Genomic DNA, 14257 nt, shown 5'->3' on the forward strand with positions numbered 1-14257 from the left:
GCTAGTTTAATTTTGTCCAAATGAATTGGACAGGATGGAACATACTGTAACGTTTATACAGTCCTGATCCAGACCTTGTTTATTTCAGGCCTTTCTGTATTCTTTAAAGTGGTCCAATAGTTCTGCAGCTTTCTGAAGCTCTTTCACAGTTTTTCTTTGGACATTTTCTGCTTTTTCCCTCATCTTCAGTCCTTGTTCCTGAGCATTTTCAGAGGAATGTGTTTTTTCTTTGTTCAGCCACTTAACTCTGACCTTTGAACCCTTCAGGCAGAAAAAAGGCTCCTAACTCAAGGGATGAACCAGTGTTGTGTCGACACAGAACAGACAACTTAGCAAAGAAGCCATTTTAAATTGTTTTAAAAGGCAGCCGACATCCAAAGAAGAGCTTTGGGATGTCCTTCAAGAAGCCTGGAGAACTATTCCTGAAGACTCCTTAAAGAAATGACAGAAAGCTTGTCTCAGAGGGTTCAGGCTGTGTTGGAGAATAAAGGAGCTCAGACCAGAGATTCACTTTAAAGCTGCTGAGAACTGAGAAAAAACTCTGTTTCTGCCTCAGATTCTGGGTTTATGTTCATGTTTAACATGTTTCAGTGAATCTCTGCAGCTGTTTTCAAGGAAATATGTAAAGAAATGAGAGCTGGATCAGGACTTCTGCATAGTCCAGTATGACAATAGGTAAGGATGGTTTTACAAGCTGCACACTCTGATGGATTAAAGTTTCTGAGAGACTTTATCATAAAAATGTGGTCAAATTTCCACAGGTAAAGGTGTGAAAGTGTGTGTTTGTGATTACGTTTCATCATGCGGTATCCCAGGAAGAGCGCCATGATGAGGATAGCTGCTATTGCAACGGTTACCAGGGCAACAAGCGCAGTCTCCTTCGGCATCAGCTTGTGATCTGTGGAGATATGATGTCATCGATAAGATCAATATGAGAAGGTCAGATCGGTTCAGCACACACATTCCCACATCTATCTTTGTGAGAACCCACACAGGTCCAGGCCTAAAACTGAACCTGGAACCATCAGAGTGAGGATGCTTATCAGCTGGTCCTCATGAAGGAGCTCAGATCGATACAGAAACCTATTGATCTGCAGCAGGAGCAGAGGGGTCATGTGACCACAGACGCTTTAAAAGTTGACTAATGGTGTCACTTCAATCTCTGCACCTTTGTGAATAACTTACTGTTCTATGTGCATTTTATAAGCATCACCGCAGTACGTCCAGAGGAGGAAGCGGTTCGTCCTGGAATCATTTGGTCTTTACATCGATGTCACGAAGCTCACAGTGATCACCTGACTACTTCTGCCCCGCTCAGTAATGAGGACAGAGACTGACAGAGTGACACCTGTGCTCTGCTCACCTGTCGGACCGTCGTCGCGGTCATCTCTCTTAAATGGACTCAGCGCCGGGTCGTCCGCGGGGGGCGGGGCCTCGGTGTAGTTGGCGTTGCACAGGTTGTGGCTGCAGCAGCAGAAACGGTAGTTTGCTTTCTGTATCTGTGACGGTGTCGCCGCTGCCAGGACGCAGCGCTCGCTGTGACACTGCGGCTGGTTGCCAACGTACATCCAACAACCTTTAACGGAAACACACGATTTTAATGTCCTGAACTATCAAGAAAGGAAACAAATAGGGTTTAAAGACAAACTTTAAAATAGAAAATCAATCTGAAGAAATAAAGGTGAAGCCAAAGGAGGAAGTCAGTCAGCGGCGTGCTGCAGCACCATTTTCTGCTCGCCACGGGTCCCAAATGTGTACGAAAGACCACCTGCCTGGAGGTCCGAACACCTGAATGCTGAGTGTCCGGCCTCCACACCAGACCCAACTACCCTCTTTAACCTCAAGAAGCTGAGGAGAGAAAAGCTTCCAGAGACTGTTTCTGCAGAGAGTTCAGACGGGCCGAGTGGCTGGTCAGAGCTGCCGGATATTAAAACCACACCCACCTCCCCGTGTGCAGCAGCCACTGCATATACTGACAGACTCTTCTCACCAATCAGCTGCTCTAGTCAGGCAAAAGCTTCAGGGCCATTAAAGAGACAAACTGACTGCATTACACTGCATAACCGGACCTGCTGGGTGTCACCTGAACTGTGGAGATGTGCTCATTGTTTTCATGGCAATAAAAGTGATTTGATTTCAGAGAGTCTGAACTTCTCACAAAGTGGTCTCAAACAGCGCGTTAGAGGCGGCCGCAGAACCCTGTCAGGTGCTTCAGGTTCCTCCAACAGAACCCTGTCAGGTGCTTCAGGTTCTTCAAACAGAACCCTGTCAGGTGCTTCAGGTTCCTCAAACAGAACCCTGTCAGGTGCTTCAGGTTCCTCCAACAGAACCCTGTCAACTGCTTCAGGTTCCTCAAACAGAACCCTGTCAGGTGCTTCAGGTTCCTCAAACAGAACCCTGTCAGGTGCTTCAGGTTCTTCAAACAGAACCCTGTCAGGTGCTTCAGGTTCCTCAAACAGAACCCTGTCAGGTGCTTCAGGTTCCTCCAACAGAACCCTGTCAACTGCTTCAGGTTCCTCAAACAGAACCCTGTCAGGTGCTTCAGGTTCCTCAAACAGAACCCTGTCAGGTGCTTCAGGTTCTTCAAACAGAACCCTGTCAGGTGCTTCAGGTTCCTCAAACAGAACCCTATCAGGTGCTTCAGGTTCCTCAAACAGAACCCTGTCAGGTGCTTCAGGTTCCTCAAACAGAACCCTGTCAGGTGTTTCAGGTTCCTCAAACAGAACCCTGTCAGGTGCTTCAGGTTCCTCCAACAGAACCCTGTCAGGTGCTTCAGGTTCCTCAAACACAACCCTGTGAGGTGCTTCAGGTTCCTCCAACAGAACCCTGTCAGGTGCTTCAGGTTCCTCAAACAGAACCCTGTCAGGTGCTTCAGGTTCCTCAAACAGAACCCTGTCAGGTGCTTCAGGTTCCTCAAACAGAACCCTGTCAACTGCTTCAGGTTCCTCAAACAGAACCCTGTCAGGTGCTTCAGGTTCTTCAAACAGAACCCTGTCAGGTGCTTCAGGTTCCTCAAACAGAACCCTGTCAGGTGCTTCAGGTTCCTCCAACAGAACCCTGTCAACTGCTTCAGGTTCCTCAAACAGAACCCTGTCAGGTGCTTCAGGTTCCTCAAACAGAGCCCTGTCAACTGCTTCAGGTTCCTCAAACAGAACCCTGTCAGGTGCTTCAGGTTCTTCCAACAGAACCCTGTCAGGTGTTTCAGGTTCCTCCAACAGAACCCTGTCAGGTGCTCCAGGTTCCTCCAACAGAACCCTGTCAACTGCTTCAGGTTCCTCCAACAGAACCCTGTCAGGTGCTTCAGGTTCCTCAAACAGAACCCTGTCAGGTGCTTCAGGTTCTTCAAACAGAACCCTGTAAGGTGCTTCAGGTTCCTCAAACAGAACCCTATCAGGTGCTTCAGGTTCCTCAAACAGAACCTAGTCAGGTGCTTCAGGTTCCTCAAACAGAACCCTGTGAGGTGCTTCAGGTTCCTCAAACAGAACCCTGTCAGGTGCTTCAGGTTCCTCAAACAGAACCCTGTCAGGTGCTTCAGGTTCCTCAAACAGAACCCTGTCAACTGCTTCAGGTTCCTCAAACAGAACCCTGTCAGGTGCTTCAGGTTCTTCAAACAGAACCCTGTCAGGTGCTTCAGGTTCCTCAAACAGAACCCTGTCAGGTGCTTCAGGTTCCTCCAACAGAACCCTGTCAACTGCTTCAGGTTCCTCAAACAGAACCCTGTCAGGTGCTTCAGGTTCCTCAAACAGAGCCCTGTCAACTGCTTCAGGTTCCTCAAACAGAACCCTGTCAGGTGCTTCAGGTTCTTCCAACAGAACCCTGTCAGGTGTTTCAGGTTCCTCCAACAGAACCCTGTCAGGTGCTCCAGGTTCCTCCAACAGAACCCTGTCAGGTGCTTCAGGTTCCTCCAACAGAACCCTGTCAGGTACTTCAGGTTCCTCAAACAGAGCCCTGTCAGGTGCTCCAGGTTCCTCAAACAGAACCCTGTCAGGTGCTTCAGGTTCCTCAAACAGAACCCTGTCAGGTGCTTCAGGTTCCTCAAACAGAACCTAGTCAGGTGCTTCAGGTTCCTCAAACAGAACCTAGTCAGGTGCTTCAGGTTCCTCAAACAGAACCCTGTCAGGTGCTTCAGGTTCCTCAAAGAGAACCCTGTGAGGTGTTTCAGGTTCCTCCAACAGAACCCTGTCAGGTGCTTCAGGTTCCTCCAACAGAACCCTGTCAGGTGCTTCAGGTTCCTCCAACAGAACCCTGTCAGGTGCTTCAGGTTCCTCAAACAGAACCCTGTCAACTGCTTCAGGTTCCTCAAACAGAACCCTGTCAGGTGCTTCAGGTTCCTCCAACAGAACCCTATCAGGTGCTTCAGGTTCCTCAAACAGAACCCTGTCAGGTGTTTCAGGTTCCTCCAACAGAACCCTGTCAGGTGCTTCAGGTTCCTCCAACAGAACCCTGTCAGGTGTTTCAGGTTCCTCCAACAGAACCCTGTCAGGTGCTTCAGGTTCTTCAAACAGAACCCTGTCAGGTGCTTCAGGTTCCTCAAACAGAACCCTATCAGGTGCTTCAGGTTCCTCAAACAGAACCCTGTCAGGTGCTTCAGGTTCTTCAAACAGAACCCTGTCAGGTGCTTCAGGTTCCTCAAACAGAACCCTATCAGGTGCTTCAGGTTCCTCAAACAGAACCCTGTCAGGTGCTTCAGGTTCCTCAAACAGAACCCTGTCAGGTGTTTCAGGTTCCTCCAACAGAACCCTGTCAGGTGCTTCAGGTTCCTCAAACAGAACCCTGTCAGATGCTTCAGGTTCCTCAAACAGAACCCTGTCAGGTGTTTCAGGTTCCTCCAACAGAACCCTGTCAGGTGCTTCAGGTTCCTCAAACAGAACCCTGTCAACTGCTTCAGGTTCCTCAAACAGAACCCTGTCAGGTGCTTCAGGTTCCTCCAACAGAACCCTGTCAGGTGCTTCAGGTTCCTCCAACAGAACCCTGTCAGGTGCTTCAGGTTCCTCCAACAGAACCCTGTCAGGTGCTTCAGGTTCCTCAAACAGAGCCCTGTCAACTGCTTCAGGTTCCTCAAACAGAACCCTGTCAGGTGCTTCAGGTTCCTCCAACAGAACCCTGTCAGGTGCTTCAGGTTCCTCTAACGGACCCCTGTCAGGTGCTTCAGGTTCCTCAAACAGAGCCCTGTCAACTGCTTCAGGTTCCTCATACACACCCCTGTCAGGTGCTTCAGGTTCCTCTAACAGACCCCTGTCAGGTGCTTCAGGTTCCTCAAACAGAACCCTGTGAGGTGCTTCAGGTTCCTCAAACAGAACCCTGTCAGGTGCTTCAGGTTCCTCAAACAGAACCCTGTCAGGTGCTTCAGGTTCCTCAAACAGAACCCTGTCAACTGCTTCAGGTTCCTCAAACAGAACCCTGTCAGGTGCTTCAGGTTCCTCAAACAGAGCCCTGTCAACTGCTTCAGGTTCCTCAAACAGAGCCCTGTCAACTGCTTCAGGTTCCTCAAACAGAGCCCTGTCAACTGCTTCAGGTTCCTCTAACGGACCCCTGTCAGGTGCTTCAGGTTCCTCAAACAGAGCCCTGTCAACTGCTTCAGGTTCCTCATACACACCCCTGTCAGGTGCTTCAGGTTCCTCTAACAGACCCCTGTGAGGTGCTTCAGGTTCCTCAAACAGAACCCTGTCAGGTGCTTCAGGTTCCTCAAACAGAACCCTGTCAGGTGCTTCAGGTTCCTCAAACAGAACCCTGTCAACTGCTTCAGGTTCCTCAAACAGAACCCTGTCAGGTGCTTCAGGTTCCTCAAACAGAGCCCTGTCAACTGCTTCAGGTTCCTCAAACAGAGCCCTGTCAACTGCTTCAGGTTCCTCAAACAGAGCCCTGTCAACTGCTTCAGGTTCCTCAAACAGAGCCCTGTCAACTGCTTCAGGTTCCTCAAACAGAGCCCTGTCAACTGCTTCAGGTTCCTCAAACAGAGCCCTGTCAACTGCTTCAGGTTCCTCAAACAGAACCCTGTCAACTGCTTCAGGTTCCTCAAACAGAACCCTGTCAGGTGCTTCAGGTTCCTCCAACAGAACCCTATCAGGTGCTTCAGGTTCCTCAAACAGAACCCTGTCAGGTGTTTCAGGTTCCTCCAACAGAACCCTGTCAGGTGCTTCAGGTTCCTCCAACAGAACCCTGTCAGGTGCTTCAGGTTCCTCCAACAGAACCCTGTCAGGTGTTTCAGGTTCCTCCAACAGAACCCTGTCAGGTGCTTCAGGTTCTTCAAACAGAACCCTGTCAGGTGCTTCAGGTTCCTCAAACAGAACCCTATCAGGTGCTTCAGGTTCCTCAAACAGAACCCTGTCAGGTGCTTCAGGTTCTTCAAACAGAACCCTGTCAGGTGCTTCAGGTTCCTCAAACAGAACCCTATCAGGTGCTTCAGGTTCCTCAAACAGAACCCTGTCAGGTGTTTCAGGTTCCTCCAACAGAACCCTGTCAGGTGCTTCAGGTTCCTCAAACAGAACCCTGTCAGGTGCTTCAGGTTCTTCAAACAGAACCCTGTCAGGTGCTTCAGGTTCCTCAAACAGAACCCTGTCAGGTGTTTCAGGTTCCTCAAACAGAACCCTGTCAGATGCTTCAGGTTCCTCCAACAGAACCCTGTCAGGTGTTTCAGGTTCCTCCAACAGAACCCTGTCAGGTGCTTCAGGTTCCTCAAACAGAACCCTGTCAGGTGCTTCAGGTTCCTCAAACAGAGCCCTGTCAACTGCTTCAGGTTCCTCAAACAGAACCCTGTCAACTGCTTCAGGTTCCTCAAACAGAACCCTGTCAGGTGCTTCAGGTTCCTCAAACAGAACCCTGTCAGGTGCTTCAGGTTCCTCCAACAGAACCCTGTCAGGTGTTTCAGGTTCCTCCAACAGAACCCTGTCAGGTGTTTCAGGTTCCTCAAACAGAACCCTGTCAACTGCTTCAGGTTCCTCAAACAGAGCCCTGTCAACTGCTTCAGGTTCCTCAAACAGAGCCCTATCAGGTGCTTCAGGTTCCTCAAACAGAACCCTGTGAGGTGCTTCAGGTTCCTCAAACAGAACCCTGTGAGGTGCTTCAGGTTCCTCAAACAGAACCCTGTCAGGTGTTTCAGGTTCCTCAAACAGAACCCTGTCAGGTGCTTCAGGTTCTTCAAACAGAACCCTGTCAGGTGCTTCAGGTTCCTCAAACAGAACCCTGTCAGGTGCTTCAGGTTCCTCAAACAGAACCCTGTCAGGTGCTTCAGGTTCTTCAAACAGAACCCTGTCAGGTGCTTCAGGTTCCTCAAACAGAACCCTGTCAGGTGCTTCAGGTTCCTCAAACAGAACCCTGTCAGGTGCTTCAGGTTCTTCAAACAGAACCCTGTCAGGTGCTTCAGGTTCCTCAAACAGAACCCTGTCAGGTGCTTCAGGTTCCTCAAACAGAACCCTGTCAGGTGTTTCAGGTTCCTCCAACAGAACCCTGTCAGGTGCTTCAGGTTCCTCAAACAGAACCCTGTCAGGTGCTTCAGGTTCCTCCAACAGAACCCTGTCAGGTGTTTCAGGTTCCTCCAACAGAACCCTGTCAGGTGCTTCAGGTTCCTCAAACAGAACCCTGTCAGGTGCTTCAGGTTCCTCAAACAGAGCCCTGTCAACTGCTTCAGGTTCCTCAAACAGAACCCTGTCAGGTGCTTCAGGTTCCTCCAACAGAACCCTGTCAGGTGCTTCAGGTTCCTCCAACAGAACCCTGTCAGGTGTTTCAGGTTCCTCAAACAGAACCCTGTCAACTGCTTCAGGTTCCTCAAACAGAGCCCTGTCAACTGCTTCAGGTTCCTCAAACGGAACCCTATCAGGTGCTTCAGGTTCCTCAAACAGAACCCTGTCAGGTGCTTCAGGTTCCTCAAAAAGAACCCTGTCAGGTGCTTCAGGTTCTTCAAACAGAACCCTGTCAGGTGCTTCAGGTTCCTCAAACAGAACCCTATCAGGTGCTTCAGGTTCCTCAAACAGAACCCTGTCAGGTGTTTCAGGTTCCTCCAACAGAACCCTGTCAGGTGTTTCAGGTTCCTCAAACAGAACCCTGTCAGGTGCTTCAGGTTCCTCAAACAGAACCCTGTCAGGTGCTTCAGGTTCCTCAAACAGAGCCCTGTCAACTGCTTCAGGTTCCTCAAACAGAACCCTGTCAACTGCTTCAGGTTCCTCAAACAGAACCCTGTCAGGTGCTTCAGGTTCCTCCAACAGAACCCTGTCAGGTGCTTCAGGTTCCTCCAACAGAACCCTGTCAGGTGTTTCAGGTTCCTCAAACAGAACCCTGTCAACTGCTTCAGGTTCCTCAAACAGAGCCCTGTCAACTGCTTCAGGTTCCTCAAACGGAACCCTATCAGGTGCTTCAGGTTCCTCAAACAGAACCCTGTGAGGTGCTTCAGGTTCCTCAAACAGAACCCTGTGAGGTGCTTCAGGTTCCTCAAACAGAACCCTGTCAGGTGCTTCAGGTTCTTCAAACAGAACCCTGTCAGGTGCTTCAGGTTCCTCAAACAGAACCCTATCAGGTGCTTCAGGTTCCTCAAACAGAACCCTGTCAGGTGTTTCAGGTTCCTCCAACAGAACCCTGTCAGGTGTTTCAGGTTCTTCAAACGGAACCCTATCAGGTGCTTCAGGTTCCTCAAACAGAACCCTGTCAGGTGCTTCAGGTTCCTCAAACAGAACCCTGTCAGGTGCTTCAGGTTCCTCTAACAGACCCCTGTCAGGTGCTTCAGGTTCCTCCAACAGAACCCTGTCAGGTGTTTCAGGTTCCTCAAACAGAACCCTGTCAACTGCTTCAGGTTCCTCAAACAGAGCCCTGTCAACTGCTTCAGGTTCCTCAAACGGAACCCTATCAGGTGCTTCAGGTTCCTCAAACAGAACCCTGTGAGGTGCTTCAGGTTCCTCAAACAGAACCCTGTGAGGTGCTTCAGGTTCCTCAAACAGAACCCTGTCAGGTGCTTCAGGTTCTTCAAACAGAACCCTGTCAGGTGCTTCAGGTTCCTCAAACAGAACCCTATCAGGTGCTTCAGGTTCCTCAAACAGAACCCTGTCAGGTGTTTCAGGTTCCTCCAACAGAACCCTGTCAGGTGTTTCAGGTTCTTCAAACGGAACCCTATCAGGTGCTTCAGGTTCCTCAAACAGAACCCTGTCAGGTGCTTCAGGTTCCTCAAACAGAACCCTGTCAGGTGCTTCAGGTTCCTCTAACAGACCCCTGTCAGGTGCTTCAGGTTCCTCCAACAGAACCCTGTCAGGTGTTTCAGGTTCCTCAAACAGAACCCTGTCAACTGCTTCAGGTTCCTCAAACAGAGCCCTGTCAACTGCTTCAGGTTCCTCAAACGGAACCCTATCAGGTGCTTCAGGTTCCTCAAACAGAACCCTGTGAGGTGCTTCAGGTTCCTCAAACAGAACCCTGTGAGGTGCTTCAGGTTCCTCAAACAGAACCCTGTCAGGTGCTTCAGGTTCTTCAAACAGAACCCTGTCAGGTGCTTCAGGTTCCTCAAACAGAACCCTATCAGGTGCTTCAGGTTCCTCAAACAGAACCCTGTCAGGTGTTTCAGGTTCCTCCAACAGAACCCTGTCAGGTGTTTCAGGTTCTTCAAACGGAACCCTATCAGGTGCTTCAGGTTCCTCAAACAGACCCCTGTCAGGTGCTTCAGGTTCCTCCAACAGAGCCTTGATAAGGTGCTGCTGTCCTCTGCTTTGCTGGGTGTGGATTTTATCATCCACACCAGTCTGCAAAGGTCTGTGTTGATCACAGCTCTGACACCAAATATCTGCAGAACAGAACCTCTTCATGGTCCGTCTCCTTCTTCTTCTCCTCTTTCAGTGCATTCAGGAGACCAGCAGAAGGATAACAAACTGTCAGGTCAAATTGTATTCATGTGGCACATTTCATGCTTAAAGTGCAACAGTGTCTCACACCGACCACACTGAGAGGCTCCCGGCCCACGACCAAAGAGACGGTCCCGACCCGGGCAGACAAGAGGCCCCACACCAAGGTGCAGAGCCCTCTGTCTTAGTGTCTTTTTGCGTTCTGAAATCCTCCAGCAGATGGTATCCGACCCTTTTTCATGTAGTAACATCTGGAGAAATTACCACAGACCAGGCTCTGGCCTCGTGTTTAAACCTGGGCACGTTTTTATGTGCAGTGTCACTTTTAGCTAAAAGTGTAATAAGTCAGCTGACCTATTGACCCTGAGCCCATCAAAGTGAGAACATCAACATGTCCGACAGCCACAGCTGACACAGTCTGGACCGTATTCACCTTGGTTTAACAGCTGCATCTCCCCATCTGCTCTCCTTTCCCACAATCCATAGCAGCGGGAGCCCCGGCTGCAGCGAATCGTGCCGTTCTCCTGCACCACTCCTCGCAGCTCATTGGTGGGCTCAGGCTCCGCCCCCTCCAGGCTGTTGGTGAAGGCGCACAGTCTCTCGTCTCCGTCCTGGAAACCTGCGGACAGGATCAGCAGATTCTCAGACATGTTCACAGCCTTTAAATGCTTTTAAATGCACCTGCAGGGCCCCACAGGTGCATTTAAAAGCATTTAAAGGCTGTGAACATGTGAGCTTCAGGTTTAGTGAATCATGTAAACTGTAAAGCCAGGTCACTGACTCTTTTACAGATGGTTCTGAGTAGCTGGTCTTTAAACCCGGTTTAACTCCAGTCTTCACTGGTGTCCTATTCTAAGATTTTCACTTTTAAAGTTTTCAGTGGATCGTTTCCATCTTAATCAACAGATCTCCACCTCTGTAAGACGTTCCAGATTAAACCACAAACACTCCACTCAGACAGTAGATCATTTCGAGCTCTGCTTAAGTCTCCCCTCTTCTCTTCTCTGTGCTTTGATTGTTTTCACATCATATCCAACCCACAGTGATGCAGGCCTCCATACAGAATAACTCCCGCCCATCTCTGCCATCCAATCAGCTTCTCAGAAAGGGATCCAGGTCCTGTCAGTGGAACCCTTCATTGTGCCTCTGATTCGGTTTGTTCCTTTCAGAAAGGTTGTACCACACATCCGGCAGCCCGAGAGGTGCAGACAGCACGAGTCTTGCCTTTAAGTGAAGCCTGAAAAAGTCTCGCCAACATGTGCTGAGGTAAGCACAAATGAATGAGACCAGCTGTTTGACTTTTACAGCAGATATCAGAGAAATCCCAGCCAGGTTAGCCCTGCTGTAATGTACTCTGAGGAGCATCTGAAGCTGAATGAGTTATGTTCAGCACAGCCTCCCACTGATCGTCTCTCAGTGCCGCTCCAAAGGCAGGGTTGTTCTGCACAAAATGTCTTATTTGGAGATATCTACACAAATATGATTCTGCGAGCTCAAACTTCTCTGAAAGCAGAGCAAATGATCCAGAATAAAGGTGAGACCCAACTGATGTCAGGTTGTCTTTTAAATCATGAGCAAAAGTTTGTATTCACATAAAACTCTGAGTCTGTCCAACAACAGTTACTGGATGGAGTTTTTCTGAGGCTCAGCAGAGCCCACACAGTCTGACAAATAAAAATGCCTTTTAGCGTTTGAGTGGGAACAACGGAGCGGCGCTCAGAGCGGGAAGCCTCAGGCTGCTGAGCGCCCTTAAAAGCATCAACGCCATTAATCCAATGATGCAGCGCACGTCTCACAGGGCGCCTCGTGCTTCCACTGAGGTGCAGCGACCGGCCTCTCTGGAGAACAGAGTTCTTCATCATCTGTAGCCTGGAAAGGCTTTCAGATCGGTCACTGAAGGGAAAGCAGCACAAACACGCTTTGATTATATGATAAAAGCAGAAAAACGCTCAGAAGAGAACTTTTCATCAGATGAATACACGGATCACTGAAGCATTTATTCCAGCAGCAACACGTTCAGAACCTGCTGTACAGGTCCAGGGTCACCGGGGGCTGAGGGTCACGGCTGCTCAGACTCACACAAACGTGCGCGCTCATGGAACCCTAAACATCCTCCCCGAACATCAGGAAGTCGTCGCGCTCCCATCAGAAGGCTGGAACACATGAAGCCATGATGGCGTTTGTTTCTTCTCTGGGGTGAAGAGTAAAAGAATAATGATGGCACCCACCTCTCCCACAGGTGGGGGGGGCAGGAAGGAGGGTAGCTGAGTAGAACCCACACATGCACGGGCAGCGCATTCAGACTCCACTGAGATCAGAACCAGAACCTGAATATCAGAACCAGCCCACACAGCTGGCTCTCCTTAAAGGTGTCTGAGTGGCCTCTGACATCAGGTTGCACTGTGCAGCTAACCCGGTTAACTTGGTTAACTAACTAACCTGTACAGTGGAACCAGCTGTTTGGGGCTGCCTGTGGTCATGTGACCCGTCGCCCTGGTAACAAAGAAACTGGAGGGGAAGCTTTGTCTGTGTGGAGCTACACCTTGAACTTAGAAACAGAACCATGACACTCCACACCAGAATCTAACGGGTCAGTTAGGACCGTGTAGGAGTGTCGGTTTGAATCCTGAATCCCCCCCATGAAAGGTACTCCCCCCAGTAGGGGTCCTTAGGGTCCCGTCCTTAGGGTCCCGTCCTTAGGGACCCGTCCACCTGGTACCGGACAGAGTTTCCATGCAGGACACATCCAGCCCAGCTGTTTACATGTTGTTAAAACTGCAACCAGGCAGACTTTTCCTTGGATGAGTGACACCATTAAACTGCAGTGGAGCTGCTCTGAACCCCAGCCTCAGAAACACTGGATTCCTCCACAGAGCAGCAGCCACAGTGTGCATGTGTGCGTGCACGTGGGGGAGCTGGCGTCAGCTCTCAGGAATCCGCCCCCCCGAGCTGCTGGAGCCAGCAGAGTCTCTGTGTTTAGTCTGCTGCGAACACACAGTCACAATGAGAGCAGGGTGGAGTCTTATCTCCACCATCACGGCACGGCGCCTCAGACTGCCGGACGGCAGCGAGCGCTTCAGCGTTTCCATGGAAGTCAGGATGTGAGGGCGAAGCAACGTGCGTCATGGCCTGCAGGAGCTGAAGAGGAGCCTCATCAAGTCCAGCAGCAGGACTGTGAGAAAAACAAGCTTCAGTCCACACGTCCAGAACCAGTCACAGCCTGAACCGGATCTTCTCTGTAAATCGAGGCTTGTGTTCACATTGCATTTCTGACTGAGCACCAGCACCTTGGATCGAGCTGTCTGGAGGAAAAGCTTCTTCTTCTTCTCCTTCTCCCAAGCGTCCGAACTCACAGAAAGATGCTGCTTATGGGCAACTAGCCAAGTGGGCAAACTGGTTCACACAGAAATGATCAGAACCAGGAAAGAATGCTGGTGCTCAGAATAAATGGGTCACATCTAAAAACAACCGTAGAAACGTCATAAAACTGCTCAAATGAAGGCTGAGAGACAGAAAAGGGTCTTTAGCATTGATCTGAATGTCTGAGCAGTGGGAGCAGCTACAGCTAGAACTGGATCAGCTTTTTGTTTTAACCCGGTTCTGGTTCGGACGGCTTCTCTGGCCGGGGTTTGACCATTTAAGAGATCTACTGAGTAAGTTGGAGCCTGAGCTGGTTTAGCATAAAACTGCAGTTAAAATGAACAAATTAAACCAAGTTCTGCACCAGAGACCCATCCAGAACCATCACAGAACAGTCCGTGGACGCACAGCTGATCGGTTCTGACGGTCTTCCTTCAGAACCGATCAGCTGTGTCTGCTTCCACAGAATTAACATGACCAACTACGTTCCTCTGGTTCTGTTTGCGTTAGCTTTAGCTTCCTGTTAGCGACCCGGCTCTGGTTATTACGGCGCCACCTGCTGACCGCACTACACTCATTTATTTACTCCAAACCAGCTGATGGAGACGGGCCCGGTGAGCTTTCTTTGAGGAGACGTTCTGAGGATTCAGCAGCTAACAGAAGCACATCATCTGCAAACAGGCTGATCTGGGCTGTAACTCAGGGCCGTGGATCCACTGTGACTCACCGCTGACAGCAGGCAGCAGCAGGACGCACACACACACTGTCAGAGCTGAAGAAGCCATGCTGGATCCCTGCAGAAGTCACAGAACCACCAGAACACTGGCCGGCATCACTACCCCTGGTTCTCCTGCTGGGACCGGACTCGCTGCATCTGACCCGATCCTGAAACACAAACACAGAGATCCCGTTAGTTAGCAAAGACACCGGAAATCTGTAGAAACAGGAAGAACATCGGAGTCTGTGATGAAAAAGTCACGAGGACGCAGACCGGCGTCAAACAGGCGGAGCTGAACAGGTGGAGCTGAACAGGTGGAACAGAACAGGTGGAGCTGAACAGGTGGAGCTGAACAGGTGGAGCA

At 50.2% G+C, this 14257-nt stretch overlaps 1 protein-coding gene across 1 annotated transcript in view; it reads right to left on the minus strand.

Moving 5' to 3' along the window:
* LOC140319811 (bone morphogenetic protein receptor type-2-like) overlaps positions 1-14257 on the minus strand; it is a 34569-nt gene that overhangs the window by 16590 nt on the left and 3722 nt on the right. The window contains exons 2-5 of the mRNA XM_072397598.1: positions 13903-14060; positions 10249-10434; positions 1364-1576; positions 794-898 (exon numbers count right to left, since the gene is read on the minus strand). Of these exons, the coding sequence (XP_072253699.1) occupies positions 794-898; positions 1364-1576; positions 10249-10434; positions 13903-13960 (562 nt within the window). The 5' untranslated portion in view covers positions 13961-14060. The remainder of the gene's footprint in view (positions 1-793; positions 899-1363; positions 1577-10248; positions 10435-13902; positions 14061-14257) is intronic.

The sequence above is a fragment of the Leuresthes tenuis genome, unplaced genomic scaffold (assembly GCF_036924035.1).
Source record: "Leuresthes tenuis unplaced genomic scaffold, fLeuTen1.0.hap1 SCAF_12, whole genome shotgun sequence".
NCBI classification, from domain to species: domain Eukaryota; kingdom Metazoa; phylum Chordata; class Actinopteri; order Atheriniformes; family Atherinopsidae; genus Leuresthes; species Leuresthes tenuis.